This window comes from Dendrobium catenatum, unplaced genomic scaffold (assembly GCF_001605985.2).
Source record: "Dendrobium catenatum unplaced genomic scaffold, ASM160598v2 fragScaff_scaffold_414, whole genome shotgun sequence".
In the NCBI taxonomy this organism is placed as follows: domain Eukaryota; kingdom Viridiplantae; phylum Streptophyta; class Magnoliopsida; order Asparagales; family Orchidaceae; genus Dendrobium; species Dendrobium catenatum.
In genome coordinates, this window is record NW_021318876.1 from 1183562 (window position 1) to 1199409 (window position 15848).

At 34.3% G+C, this 15848-nt stretch overlaps 1 protein-coding gene across 1 annotated transcript in view; it reads right to left on the minus strand.

Annotated features, from left to right (window-relative positions):
• Nucleotides 1–3918: 3918 nt before the first annotated feature.
• Nucleotides 3919–15848, minus strand: part of LOC110101870 — a 16841-nt gene continuing 4911 nt past the window's right edge. The window contains exons 4-7 of the mRNA XM_020829952.2: nucleotides 10528–10572; nucleotides 10357–10446; nucleotides 10167–10268; nucleotides 3919–4211 (exon numbers count right to left, since the gene is read on the minus strand). Of these exons, the coding sequence (XP_020685611.2) occupies nucleotides 4044–4211; nucleotides 10167–10268; nucleotides 10357–10446; nucleotides 10528–10572 (405 nt within the window). The 3' untranslated portion in view covers nucleotides 3919–4043. The remainder of the gene's footprint in view (nucleotides 4212–10166; nucleotides 10269–10356; nucleotides 10447–10527; nucleotides 10573–15848) is intronic.

Below are 15848 nucleotides of genomic sequence, written 5' to 3' on the forward strand. Positions count from 1 at the left end.
TGATATGCCGCCGGCGACTTACAGTCGCGAGATTAACTAATTAACCTATCTGATTAGTTGCTAATCTCACCATTTGCAGCTTAACAAAACAAATAATGGTGAGATTAATAGCCCAAGCGATGTTAAAACGCGTCGTTGGAAGTTTAATAGCGGCGAAGAGGTCAGCCGATTGTAGCCGTCAGATCTGAAGATCGAACGTCCATTATAGCATTTGGCAGTTTGGAAGGAGGCTTTTGAGCGGGAGTGGTGGGGTCAAGGGCTGCAGGCGCCAAGTTACGACAAAAAAAGATTTTTTTTTTTTAATAAAATAAGGGTTTTTAAAAATAAAATTATTTTTTTAATAATTTATAATTTCAACTTTTAATAAATAAGAATATTTATTTAAACTATTTTCATTATGTGTTATTGAAATCAGTATATTTTAAAATAGAATTTTTTAAATAAATTTTGATATTGGTATTAAGATTTATTATGAAAATTAAAATTTTAATAATATTGTTAGAATTTAAGTGAATTTTGATTAGTTTTTTTATCTTTATATTAAAAGATTAGGTTTTTGTTTTATTTATAAAAGTGATAAATTTTATTTGAAAAGATATTAACTTAGTGTTTTTTTCATTTAAATAATAAACTAAGGGCACATTTTATGGCTTGAAATTAGCAATTATGCTTTAAAAATGATGAATTTATTAATTGCACATGAAAAATATAATTTATGAAATGTCTATAACTTTAAAGGATGTTATTACTACATATGCACAAATCTTAATGTTATGGGTGTCAAAACGGGTTAATGGGTTGGTTTTGAGTCTGATTTGAAATTAATCCATTCTGAATTTGATCAAATCGAATCCAACTCGTTTAATAAAATAGTCAAAAAGGATCAGAACCCGACCCGCTACCAACCCAAATGACACAAATCCAACCTGATAACCCATTTTGATTAAAAAATTATAAGTTATTAAACAAAGATTTTAGGTTAATTGATAAAAAAAATCACACTAACAAATAAAAAAAAAATATTACATAGGTCACTCCCATTTAATAAATGAGTTGAAATTCCCTACCCATTTATTAAACGGATCAATCAGAACCTAAATTTTTTTGGGTTCAATCCGGATCAGATTGACGGGCCAAGTTATTTATGGACACCCATATTTGATTTAAATAAATTAGCTTGATATTTTGATGGACTCACTGTATAAAGTTTTTGGATATATCTTTACATGTAATTATCAATATTTCTTTAATTCAAAGTTGGTTTGTCAATGGGGAGTTAAGATATTAAACCAAAAAATTGAAGTCAATTGCTAATATGATCTCATGAAACTATTTTAATTGTTAAATACAAAGCCATGTCTTCAATAGGAGTTGACCGATTAGATTAAGGCTTTGTTTCGGACGACTTTTTTTATGATTCTTAAAGCGACTTATTTGTACAAAATTTTTTATTTTGTACTGAAAAGTTGTTTTAAGAAGCATTAAAAAAACTGTCCCAAACGAAACCTAAGATTTCATTTAGGATGACTTTTTTATTGTTTCTTAAATCAACAAAAAAAACTGTCACAAATAAAGTCTTTTTTAATGCGTTATATACTAAACAAATTTTAAATTCAAAAAATATTTGCACAAAAAAATTATTTTAAAAATAATAAAATAATTATCCCAAATGAAGCCTAAGATCCACCTCGGATTTAGGCGAGCACATGCATATAGGCAAATGTATTTAATTTTTTGTATTATAAAATTTAATTTAATCATTTTAAATACAGCTTTTAATTTATATATATGAGGGAATCAGGGAAATAATAGTCCTGCAAATAAAGCAAATAGCTTTTAATTTATTATATAATATTCATAAAAAAAAAATTATATTTTAATATAAATTATACCATCATAAATTTAAAAGTTGTTATATTTATCTTAAATTTAGCATTACATATAAAGAATTTTAATTATATTAATTTAAAATAAATTCAATAACTTTTAACTCCACACTAACATATAAGAATATTGACATACATTTTTTTAAAAAAATATTAACACTTGAACTTATTATTTATAATTTTAGGTTCATAAAAATGTATATAAATTAATTAATATATTCCCTACATTTAAAAAAATAAATAAATAAATTTGTTCATAAGATGTGAAAGAGAAACATAGAGTTAGGGCTGCAAGTGAACCAAGTGTTCGACGAGCTACTCGATGCTCGGTTCAATTAAAGCTCGTTTGTGATCGTTTAACTAACTAAACAAACAAACTTGAACAACATTTTAAATACTTGATCCTTAAATAAACAAGCAGAACACTAATGTGTTCGATTCATTTCTGTTCACGAACAACATCATTTGAAGTTCGTGAACAAGCTCGACATAAGCTCGATAAAAAGCTAGATAAAAACTCGAATGGAGAGAAATGCAATAGGCAAGCTTCATTTAAGAATATATTCATATAAATTAATCATATTTTCATTTTAAATAGATAACTATTTATTATAAATTTAATTTTCTGAACAAAAGACATTTCACATTTGTCTATGTTTGTTAGATTGTTAGTTTAAGATGTTCATGAATAAATTTAATGTTTGTTTATTCAATAGATTGTTTGTTAAATATGTTCGTGAACATAACTCGTTAAGACTTGTTTGCTTAAAGCTCGATAAGCATTAAACGAACCAAACAGGACCGAACATGAACCAACATGAACACTCTTAAATTAAACGAACCAAACATGAACTCAAACAATAAAGCTCGAATCAAACATGAACCAAACTTGAACAAGCTAATGATAAACGAACTCAAACATGAACATTCGTATACTCGGCTCGACTCGGTTCGTTTGCAGCCCTACATAGAGTTTCTACTCTAAAGCTTATGATAACAACGTAGGAATATATTTCACTATTTTCCTAAATAAACAACTAACGCAGACATATTCCAGCCATTAACATTTATTATTTCTTCATTAAAAAATTGGCCTATAAGTCGTCAGAACGCACGCCATTTACCCCGTCAGAATAAATATTTATTTATTTAACATTTATGTTTTTGTCCGAAGTCTGAACATTCATGACCGGGGAAGAAGGCGACCTTAGAACGAATAGCATATAAATTCAATAAATAAAATAAGATAACAACCACTACATAATGTTAGGCTTGAATTTTTTTTTTCAAGTGATTATAAAACATAACTTTTTCAAAAGCTGCTCTAAACTATAACTTATTACAACATAAATTTTTTGAAAGCTAAGGCTTCATTTGAATGGCTTTGATAATACTTCTTAAAGTAACTTTTCAGTACAAAATTTTTTAGTTATGAAAATTTATATACTAAAAAGCTATTTTAAGACAGAGTAAGGCTTTGTTTAGGACGACTTTCTAACTGCTTCTGAAAGCAGCTTTCTAGTACAAAAATTTTAATTTTTGTAATAAAAAGCTACTTTAAGAAGCAGGAAGAAAGCCGTCCCAAATGAAACCTAAGAAAGTTATCCCAAACAAAGCCTAAGAGAAAATAATAGCCGAGCAAAATTACAATTGCAGTCTAAAAAGCAAAGCAACAAAAAAATTATCACAAATAAACCCTTATATCTGCTACTGCTCTCATCTTTTTCAAACCATCCAGAATATCCTTTAAGAATATCAATTAAATATTTATAAAAAAATGAGGCATAATTTTTTTCTTATCATATTAGTACTTATGAGTTAAACCATCCCTTTAAAATTTAAGGTTTCGTTTGGGACAACTTCTTTACTTTTTAAAACGAATTTTTAGTACAAAAATTTCTAATTCAAATATTTTGTCCTAAAAAGCATATTTATAAAGTAGCAAAAACACTGTCCCAAACGACGTCTTAATGGTTTATAAAATATTGTGTGATTCTCAAAATAAAATTCTGAATGAGACAAAAAAAAATCATTTTACATAAAGTTTAGGGTTGAGCAAATAGAACTGATATTAGCAGAGGAATCACACTAATTTAATCATTATGTATTCGAACAGTAAAACATAATCACTTACATTGGAATGAATAAGTAGGAAGTTCAATAATCCATTGGGAGATCCCAGTCTTCAACTCCTTCAGGGGACTTTGGGCTCCTAAAGCTTTGGCTGCTTCGCCTTTGATCTGAATATGCTTTTTTTCTTCTGAAATAATGACTTGCTTCCAGGTGGTCTCTAGATTGGCCTATATTTCCAGTATCCCAAATGCCCTGTGCAGGAATGTCCAGACAAGTTTTAAAAACAAGCAAAAGAGAACAAGCCCTCATGAATGTGTTTATGTTCTTATTTTATAGACTTATAGCCTACTTGGCTTATTATGCTCATGGGTCTAATCCAGTTGAAGTAGATTCAACTAATTTCTGTCTAGGACCAAGGTTTTAAAAGGCGAAATCGGGAATCGAGGCATTTTTTCTAAGTGAGGCGAGGCGTAAGCCTCAAAACGATTAAAATAAATTAATTTAAAATTTTAAATAATGACAAAAACAAAAATAACAATTATTTGTACTACCAATAATAAAATAACATGAATACAAAAATATACCAGTCTGCCGGGGGTCCAAGGGGGCGCTGCCCCCTGGCAGGGTTCGAGCTGCCCGGTCAGGTCGCGGGGTCAAGGGGCAGCGCCCCTGCGGGGTTTTCCGGGGGCGCTAAACAAAATTATATTATAAGAGTAATTTTGAAATTCTGCTTGTTGTATATGCTCAATATCGAGCGTACCGAGCATGTACCACTTAGTACCGAGCCAGTAACGCTCAGTACCGAGCATGTACCGTTCAGTAGGACAATCCTATGTCGAGTTAAATCCCCGAGTCTGGCCAATTTTATGAAAGAGAGGTGGGACAATTGTTATCAATGACTATGTTGCCCATCGCCAACTCCAGAGTTGGCTTCGAGCGTTGGCACCCGATAAAAGTATTATCATTGTTGTTTTACAAAACTATTTTTTAAGGGGTTTTAGCTCAAACAATTAAAAAAAAATTAAACCTTAGAAATTTTTTATATGCTCCACAAATTTCGCTAGCCACTTTTGCTCAAAAAATTATATATAATAACTGGGTTAGATAAAAACACAAACTTATTCTTGAGGCTCATATTTTCTTATAACAACTAGCCAAAAATTTGTCTTTAAAAACATGACTACCGATAAAAGATTGAAGCTCATCATCCATGTTAACGAATCCAGTCTTCTTCTAAAACGTGGTCGATTATTCTATTAAAATGTGGTTGTGAATTGCAGTGGGGATGTCGTAACATTTTTATTAGATTTTGAGTTTCATCTAAAAAGAAGTCGATTGCCCTGCAGAGCAAGACACCAAGCAAGATTTTTACTATGTTTAAATAATTTCACTATTTTCATCGTCTTTATATATATATATATATATATCATCAAAAAATTATCTTGATCAGGCACAAATCTCGAGGTAAAAAACAAGTTGGAAACTTCAAAAATTAAATTGGAGACAATATGAACTCCGATTTCAACAAACTTACAGTCGAACTGAACATCTCGAAAATACGAACCCAACGACACCAAATTCGACTCAATCCAAGCCCAAATGAGTTCAAATCAAAGACCCGAAGCACATTTGGAAGGTTCAATCCATAATTTGGATTACCAAACGGTTTCCAAATATGGCGTGCTTATAGTCGAATCGAGCGTCTCTACGAGACAAATCCAACGAGCCCAATATTGCCAAGTTCTGATATCATTAAGACAATCAAATGCTCAATAAACTGTTCATGATCAAGGGATTCAACACCGGCCGTCCATTCAAATCACTCCCAATTTACCCATGATCTTCCTCTTATTTATTGGTCATGCCACTCTCAGAAAACTATAAATAGACCCCTCATTACTCTTGAGAGGGGACCTCAAGCAAGAAGAGGAGAAGGAAGAAGAGAATGAAGATACTCCTCCTCGACCACCACCAGACTTTCACCGGCAGCCAACTGACGCTGGAGTTCTGCCTGATCGCCAACTGCTGCTGGAATTCTGCCCGACCACCCAACATCGCCGGAATTCCGATATCTGTTTGTAACTGAATTTCAACCCAAGATTTGTAATCTGATCGTCCTCAACTTCAGGGACGAGTCAGCCACTTGTAACTTAAGCAAACACTAGTGGAATCCTTTCAACTGGGTGTGGCCTCGTGGTTTTTCCTTTCCAGGGTTTTACACGTAAAAATCCTAGTGTTCCTTTTTTGTTCTGTTTATGTGCTGGATATCCGTATAACGCTGAGACGAAAATTTTCTAACTCTATCGTCGCATATATTCTAGCCCGCAACATATATATATATATATATATATATATATATATGATTATTTAAGGTATTCTCGTGGTACATCCTTAATCAACACAATTTTTTTTCAAGTGAAACTTTATTGATTTGATTTTTAGGACATTCTGTTTCCAATTTCTATGGTTGAAATGTTGACATTTCTTTCTTCAACACACTTTTATGATCGAATATGAAGTAAATAAATTATAACTTTTTTTAGTAAGAACTCCCTCATATGTGTAGGTAATGTATAATAAATTTTGTTAGAAAACTTAAAAAAAAAAACTTTTTTCTTGGAAATATCTCGAAGTAATGGTCATACGAAAAATTTATAAGTTGTGTATTCATCATAAAAAGTTACATTGGTAAGCCAAACTATTAAGTTTTTCTACGTATTTTGTATCTATGGGAAGAAAGCTATATGTATGTTTTGTTCCCATTATTTTTTTTGAACATTTTAATATTTCATTTTTTTTAATATTCCACATATAAGAAACAAAGTAACACATAAAGCTTCTCAACCCAATTTAAACGGTGTCAAGGAAAAAGGAGGGCCCTCCTCTAGAGTTTAATTACTTTATGGCATCCTTTATTCAATACGTGCTCTTTGACCAGAATCTAATTAAATTAGTGCAATAACATTTGTGTAAGAAGATAGTCGGAAGAAGTTTGGTGGTGTGTGGTTAACAACAAAGCATCAACAATTACCAATGACATTTTTTTGTTTCGTCAAAGTTTTCACTTCCCGAATTAGCTTGTAGTTCAAGCCCTTGGAAAATTGGATCAAGTGCACCACTCTCTACCAATTACATTGCAATCTATGAGGTGGCTTTATGTTGTGGTATGTGGATTCCTTTGGCACCTTAGTTAGCACAGATCTTCATTGTATGCAGGGTTATCTTAGCTTAGTTCATATGCCAAGCCATGTTAAGCATAGCTGGATTTTCTTCATGGAGCGTAGAGCAATACTAAAGATGGGAGTACCTAATCCCATTTGTATGGGTTCCCTAGTAATGTCCCAGGAAGAGTTTCAAATATGAGCAATCAAAAGTTGTTAAAACTGGAAACTAAAAATCCTCCCAAAATTGTTCCAATGGATTCTTCTTTGTAAGAAAAAATTACAGCCTCTCAAAAAAATAGGGAAGAGTTTTTGAGCCGATGATCCTAATAAATAAGGGTGAAGAAGAAGTATTGAAGGTCCTTAATATTCCAAATACTAAGACTAATAATAGGAGTTGCACTATATTAAACCCTTCATGAGGAAAGGTTATTCAAAGCAAGACTCTCTTTTCATTTAGAGGCTATTTGGTTTCCTGTATTTAGCATGCATTGCAAAGTAATATGCAATTTTTTTTATTTTTTCACGTTTGGTATGCCTTAAAGTAAAGATACGGTAATAAAGCAAAGCATTCGGAACTCACTCGGGCATATATTTGAGGTGTATTTGAAACCCGCTAAAATCAAGTGAGTTTCAAATACACCGCATCTCCTCACACGAAAAGGAGCAAAATCCCCAATTGTTGTCTCCCGCAAGCGCTCTTCACACCTTCACTCTCATGTCCTGCCCACAACCTTCTCGTTGAACCTAACGCCCGCTATGTTCCCATCTGCAACACTCTAGCTCGCGAAGTTCTCGCCTATGAGGCTCCGGTCTGTGACATTTCCTACCCGCGACGCTCTGCCCGTGACAATTAATCTTCGACCTAGCTTCTTCCCTCGTGCGAATTGTGGTCGGATATGTAAGGTAGCTTTTATTTGTACAATTTTTTGGAAATTTTTGAATCCAAATTGCTTTCATTTTGGGTTTTTATGGTTTGGAATTGATATTAGATTATTGTCTTTGCTTTAGAATTTGTTTGCCTAAGAGATCAGTGGGAGGATAGATTGAAATTTTTTTAAATAAGAGGTAACTATGTCGCAAATAACACAATGAAAAAAAGAAGAGAATGGTGTTGCTTGAGCAGAAAGATGAACATAGCAATTTAGAAAAACAAATGAGAAAAATTTAGCCAAACATAAATTGTCAATGAGTATGTGGAAGAGAATGGAGCTGCTTGGAGAAGCTCGTTTTATTTTTGTAAATAATTTGTCTAGTCTATGTAGTTAAGGGTATTCATGTTTTCTTTGATTTTGTTAATAGGCAACTTATCATGTCTTTTTTTGATGTTGTTAATAGACAAACTATAATGTCATGTTGCAAACCTATCCAAAGCACAACAAGAGCCTCACAAGAAAGAAAAATTTTCACTAAACTCATGAATGAACTATCAAGTATTCCTAGATTTTCTGAATAAGAGACTGATACGATATATGATAACTTATTGAAAAACCCCTACAATGATATAATCTTTCTTCTCAAAACCTACAATTTGAAAACCATATAGAAGCGAAAAGAGCTAGGAAAATGAATTATGTTCTGAAAATATGTTATATTAATCATTTTGAGTTGTAATAGCTAGATGTTTTTAAACTTCTATTGTGCTAGATATATAAATAATTTTTAGTTGTAATGACTTCAAATATATTTTGAAATTATGATACATTAATATTTATGTTGAGTATATCCGTAACGTACTATTAATTTTAAATTAGATATGATTATTCATTTTAATAATTGAAGTGATAAAAATAAGTAGTTGTTTCGTATGTCTAGTTCTAATTTCATGAACTCTAATGTATATAAAATTCACATTATTCAAATAATAATTATCATATGTTCAAACATTGAAAGGTATTGTTGTCATTACATTACAATGATATACTACACTTAATACTACACACCATCCTAAACAACACCAAAGTAATCAGAATATAATGTTTTTTACTTTACTCTGCATATGTATAACCAAATAAAAAAATGATTCTTCTGCATTTACCTTGCAAACAACCAAACAACCCCAAAATATTCTAAATATACTACATTTACTTTACATTGTATTCAAAATATATTGCATTCCTTTTTCAGGTAACCAAATAGCCCCTTAGGAAGATCCAACACACCTCTTTGTTAACCACCGATGTTTGATACCCTCCTTTATGGTCATCATTCTTCTCTCTTATAAGGAGAATGATTGAGTAGACTACCAGTTGTCGCTTAATGTCCAACTCTCTCCCATTCAACTATTGCACAATGCTCTCAATCAACCATAATTCAGTGTTTGTTAGCCCCTCACATTTGGTGAAAGCCTAAAGTCTAAGAATCCCAGACTATCATCATTTTTAGCATATGCTAGTCACCAAAATCCAACATTTGCCTTTGTAGTTGTCAATTTCACCTCCTACAAGAGAACAATTAAAACCACCATTCATTGCCATGGGCATGGCATTCCCAATTGTTCAGCTCTTGTCAATCTTTAGCATCCATCAGTTGTCAATATCCAAGATCTGCCTTCCTTATCACCGATCTCCCCTCGTATAAGAAAAATGATTGAACAAACTACCAACAATTATCTATCATTCAACATTCTCAATCAACTATCAACTTACACTTGTCAATGCCAACGCTTGTCAACCACTAGCATTCACCTTCTTAGTAATCAATCTCACCTCCTAATATCTTGTGCAATTCATATCTACTATATTGCATTAACAGCTTCTACAACTACGGTGGAAAATGCCCTCTACAAAACTAAACTTCTAATAGTGGAATCTTTCTAAGTAGGCTAGACTCCATAGTTGTTCCGCTTCTCAGATTTTACACATAAAAAATCTTAAGTATTTTATGAGCTGCTTAACTTCTTTATGTCTGTCTGAGATTTTGATTTTCGTTCAATACAAAAGATTATAAACTTCCTCTCTAGTGCTGTGAATATTCCAACACAATAACTATAAATGAAACACAATAAAATGTTCACGTTTTTAGTGCCAGCAACCGATTGGTGTACCTTTGTTAACCTTTGAACATGAGACAAAGCTTCTTCATACACAATGACCTTATCAGATTCCACATCAAGAACATCTTCAACTGATAAGCGGTAGGTGCTCACCTAGTGGACAGTGCCCAATTATTAGTTTGAAATCTGAACCACTTACAACTACGCAAGAATTCAAACAAACATGAGCTTATAAAAGTACCAGACTCGATGGGATGATGGAAAAGCCAAATGAGTCAAACTCAAGTGATTCAACAGCACCAGTATTGATGTTGAAAGTGTAACCACGGATCTGCAAGAAGGCATAGTCATATTATAGTTGAAATAATATCTTAAAATTTATAGTATGTGCTTAGTGTTCCAGCGCGCACACCTTACCAATGCTGCGTCTACCAGGCCTGACCACATCATATCCTACCTACAAATATTACAAGATAAGCGCTTCTTGAGTTGACCAAGTAATGTATTTATATAAGGAAAAATAAATTTGAAAGAAAAAAACAAAACAAAAAAAAGTAAAATAGCAATCTAGCACACAACAAGAAAATGATTTTGAAATAATGAAATATACGGAGTGAAGATAAAAGGCAAGCAGGTTTCAAACTTCAAAGCATGACCGAACTTTACTGCCTGCATGTTATTGAAAGATTTATTCACTTGAAACAATGGAAAGAAGAAATAAAAGAGCACAGTATACATGATGAGGTCATCGACAGACATTTTAGGCAGGTCTACCGGCGAAAAAATCGTAGATCGACGGCTACGATTGGGATCTTATATTTCTGATGTTGCCATGTCATTTTATGTTATTTTTCTATGTATCTTTTATTTCAAGCCGTAGTTTACTGTTTTGCCCTTATGAAGGTTTAGTCTTTGTTGTAGCCCGGTGGGCATTTGAGTCATGTTATTTTCTGTCAATGAGGCCTTTATAAGGAGGTCTCCTCCTATTGTATGAGCTGAATGTTGGATTAATAAAATTTCTTAGTTTTCATTCTTCTTGTCTTGCTTGAGAGCTTGAGAGAAAGTGAGGAGACCTAGGAGAGGCTCCACCCGAAGTACCCAACAGCCCACGACGATGAGCTCTTGGTTTTATGCTATTTGGTTCGTTGTTTTCCCTTTCCCCACCAAGCTCCCATCCACCCGACCCTTCCTCTTGACCCCTCTCCCCGTCTCCCTGCAGCCATCCCCATCAAACGCCCCCACCCCCAAACCCGCCGGCCCAGGATCCCGTCTCCCTCCCTGCCGCCGGCTGAGCTAGCCAGCGGCCCAGCCTAGCCCGCCGCCCCTCCTCCAGTCCAGCCGAGCCTCTCCCCTGAAAAATCCCGCCGTCTACCCTCCTTGGATGATTCAAATTTCAGCCATTAAGCCTCCTTTAATTACTTCCTAATTTGTCATCCCAATTAGGAATGACAATTAATTCCCCCAACCCCCCCAAACCCGCCGGCCCAGGATCCCGTCTCTCTCCCTGCCGCCGGCTGAGCTAGCCAGCGGCCTAGCCTAGCCTGCCGCCCCTCCTCCAGTCCAGCCGAGCCTTTCCCCTGAAAAATCCCACCGTCCACCCTCCTTGGATGATTCAAATTTCAGCCATTAAGCCTCCTTTAATTACTTCCTAATTTGTCATCCCAATTAGGAATGACAATTAATTGAGGATTAATCTATTTGAATTCAAATTCAAATTTCCCTCTTCCCCTTATTGAAACTTCCCTAATTAATTGAAATCTGAAATTAAAAGCTCATATTTTAATTACCTCATTGGAGCCCACCAATTAATAAAATCCCCTCCCTTCCCTCCTTGCTTGGCCGGCCACCCAAGCTAGTTTTCTCTCTCTCTCCTTGCCACCTAAGCATCCACTAATTAGCCTCTTAATTCTCCCCTAATAGCCACCCCCCCCCCTTCTTTAATATAATTTAGGGAAATTATAATGGTAAAATAGCCTCTCCCTCCCATACTTGAAATCTGAAATTCAACTTCAGATTTTTCCACAAGTCTCTCCCTAGCTCACGGCCCAACTCTTCCTCCTTTTCTTCTTCCCGTCCCTTCCTCAATGTTGAATGGCGGATCCCGAATTTGAGTTGGGGCTTGTGTTTAACGCCGACGGTAGCCTCAACATCCTCTGGTCGCCGTTCTTCGACGCGGGGTTTGAGCACGAAGACACAGTTGGTGAATAATTGGAGCGGATTCTCCCATCACTTGTGCGCATCATCGACCGCCAGTTTCGAGACTACGTTTGGACGATCACGGGTGCCATCCACCACCACCTCCACCGGCGGCTGCCTCTCCGGTAACGAAGTCCTTCGTCTCCTTTTCCGTAGTGGTGCTCTCCATCTTCATGTGGTTCTTTCTCCTCCGCTAAAAGCCAAAGAGTGAATGAGTGAGACGGTGCTCGAGGTGAATTTTCTCATTATTAATCGTGGGATTTTTGTTATAAGCATTTAAGTAGTTCTTTTATCTTTGAATGTTATGAATTGTTTGGTTATCTCAAAGCAAATCTTCGCCTAAGCAAGTTGATTACCTAGAATACATTTAATCCTTTATTTTATTAGTGATAAATTTGTGTTGGCAACGCTCTAATTAAACTTCATTTTAATTTCCGCATGCGATTCTTGTTTGATTCACATCAATACATCTTACTGTATAAGCCTTTATCATAAGGCATTCTTAAGCTTGGATCATTTACATTTGATTCATCATTGTTATTAGCTAGCCCTAACTCAAATATTTAGGGCTTTGTTAATGAGCCCATTTGGGCTTTATTCCGTCAACTCTAGTTTATATAAAACTTTCACACAATTTCATTCGGTCATTACTTTGATCCTGGCGTTCTACTTGCATTACATCAGTGAATTTGCATGTCCATGCCTTGGATTACAGAAAGAGATGAAGCATTGCAAAATTGCATTGAATTTTGGATTTGAATGATAAATGTTATTCGCATGGACGATTCTTTATTGAAGATTTTTTTCCTATGAAGTCAACTGGAAATTATCAGTCCTCTAAAGTGACAGAAAACTTTCAGAAAAAAAACAACCACTCGTAATTGTGGAAAGAGAATTGAAGGAGAAAATTATGAAATTTATATGGGCCTTGGTCAACTTGCATTCTTATATCTTAAACTATCTTTTAATTTAATTATAAACGGATTCATTAGCCCTATCTAACAAACTGAGATTGCCTTTACTAATCCTATTCCTCTTAACTCCTATCAGTGATGCATGTGATTTACCCTTTTCATCCACAACCATTTACTTGTTTACATTAGAAAATCAGAACATCTATCAGATAGATTGCAAGGAAAAGCTAGTAAAAAGTTTCTTGGGGGTTGTTTGGTTTGAAGTAAAGTGGGTGTAAATTATTCTTTTTGCAGGTTTTTGAAAATATTGATATTTAGTTGGATGGAAAAAAGAATGTGGAGTAAAGAATTTTAAATGCAGTGTAAAACATTTAGTCCATTTTTTAGAAAAAGTAAACTCGTCCAATTTTGAATGAAAACCTTTTTTACCGCAACAAAGCTAACTTATCGTCATCTGCCACCGCCGCCGCCCACCTACCGTTAGCCACCATCGCCACTATCGATCATCGACACCGCCTTATTTGGACTTTACATTGCATTAATTTTAGTTCAAGCCAAATAAAAAAAGGTAATATCAGGGATTCCTTTTACACTCATCCAAACAACTCCAAATTATTCCTTTTACACTCATCTAAACAACTCCAAATTATTCCTTTTACATTGTATTTCTTTTACATTCTATTCCTTCTTTAGCCAACCAAATAGCCCCTTAGATTTCTACATTTGCATAATAATTGCTAATGAGCATGTAGAATGCCTAATCAAAATGACTACCTTGATTCCTACGCCATACTAAAGATTGTTGCCAACAAGGAAGTCAAGATAATTCAGTTTTCTATATTAACAAAAATTTTCCAGAAAACTAATATGAATGCTTCTCAAGAAACATTGCTACTAAACTTCAGAGCAGGGTAAATATGTAAAGCAGTCTATCAACTCACGGTCTCGTCCATTTGCAAGTGAGAAATATGGGCAAATAAAACAGTCAAGTGGCAAAAGGGGATAAATTATTACTAAACAAAGCATCAGTTTATATTTTATCTCAAGCAATGTTACTCTTTCTTCTAATATAGGGAATAAAGGTGATGGGCATAATAAAAAGAGAAAAACAAAGGGAGGATGGGATTTAAAAAAATGGAAGGTTTTTAGTATAAAAAATGGAGCTACAATTATGGAATGACACTGTAGTCAAAGTTATGACTGACTATTATTATGTCAGAGAAAACAAAGAAAATGTAGAAGTTGAGTGGTAGATGTTTCCACAAAGATCACCTTAAGAAACATACTTTCAAGGACCATAATAATTTCCATCAATTAAGCATAATTTTTTATACAAAATTATGAATCTCAAAGCACTAAAAAATAAAACCAAAAACTTCATAAAATTATTTGAAGTATCAATCAGAGTCAAAGTTTCATAAATTTACAATCAAAATTGCTGAATCATTGCAATGAATCCAACAACACAAAAACGGCTCATAATAGAGCACGTTTGGCCAAATTATAGAAGTGGATTGTGCCAAACCAACAAAAATGACTGGTTTGACCCGTCATCCCTCTTGTGTATGCAAGAGGGGTCTGGCCCGAAATTGTCACCGCCTATCTATTGACATGAGGGTCAACCCGTCCAACCCCCTGACAAGCTCTCCCTCGATATACACTGAGGTTGAAGTTATGACTAAATCATTTACGAAGTCAAGTTGTTCACAGGAAGACTAACATTTCAGTGCAAAATGTTAACATATCGTTGCAATTTTCTGGCGGCCAAATCTAATCTCAACAACTTACTAGAATTATTATGACTCCTACAAGCTTCGGATTCACAAGTCATTGGTGGTATTAGATTGCTCTTGAAGAGACAAACATTTTGGTACCAAAAAATGTTGTCTATTGTCTTCATTTTCCAAAAATCTTGAATTTGATCCATAAATGTTCTCAAATTCTTTTGGGACAATACAACCATTAAATTTTCAACCAATCAACTTATTTGAGTTTGTAATATCAAGAAATTTAAAACAATACCATTTGCTTGTCAATCAAGGTATTTTACCAATGGGATCGCTGCCAGAATCATTGTTGGGAAACTACCTCCCGTCCTAGCCCTCGATCAACCCACAGAAATCGAGGAGGGTCCTCTAGTCACTTTTCAAGTCAAAGAATAGATAGATTTGAACCATTCAATATGGGCACTGATTTGACATATTTTGATAAAAAGATGTATCTCTCAAAATCCATAAATATTGTTTGATTCAAAACATTCTAGAGATTTACAACCAAGATGAAGTTCTTGAACCTTAAGAAATCAGAGAGCTCTAATCACCTTGAGTATCAGCCAATTTTCACCGGTTTCCCTCATCTAGCCTTCCCCAAAAGGCAAAAGCCATCGATTCATGGAAAACTCAAGGACTAAGTGATGTAGACAGAGGGGGGGGGGTCAAAACAAGTTGAGTTTTACTTTTGGTGAGTTTTAATATCCTCTATTAAATGTCAGCTCATTATATTTAGTAGAGTGTTTTAAGCTCATAAATTGGTGATTAATTAGATTAATCCCCTCCTTGTGGCTCTTAGGTTTCTTCCCTTGTGTCTTTTCTCCTTCCCCCTCTTCTTTCTTCTTGTCTCTTGG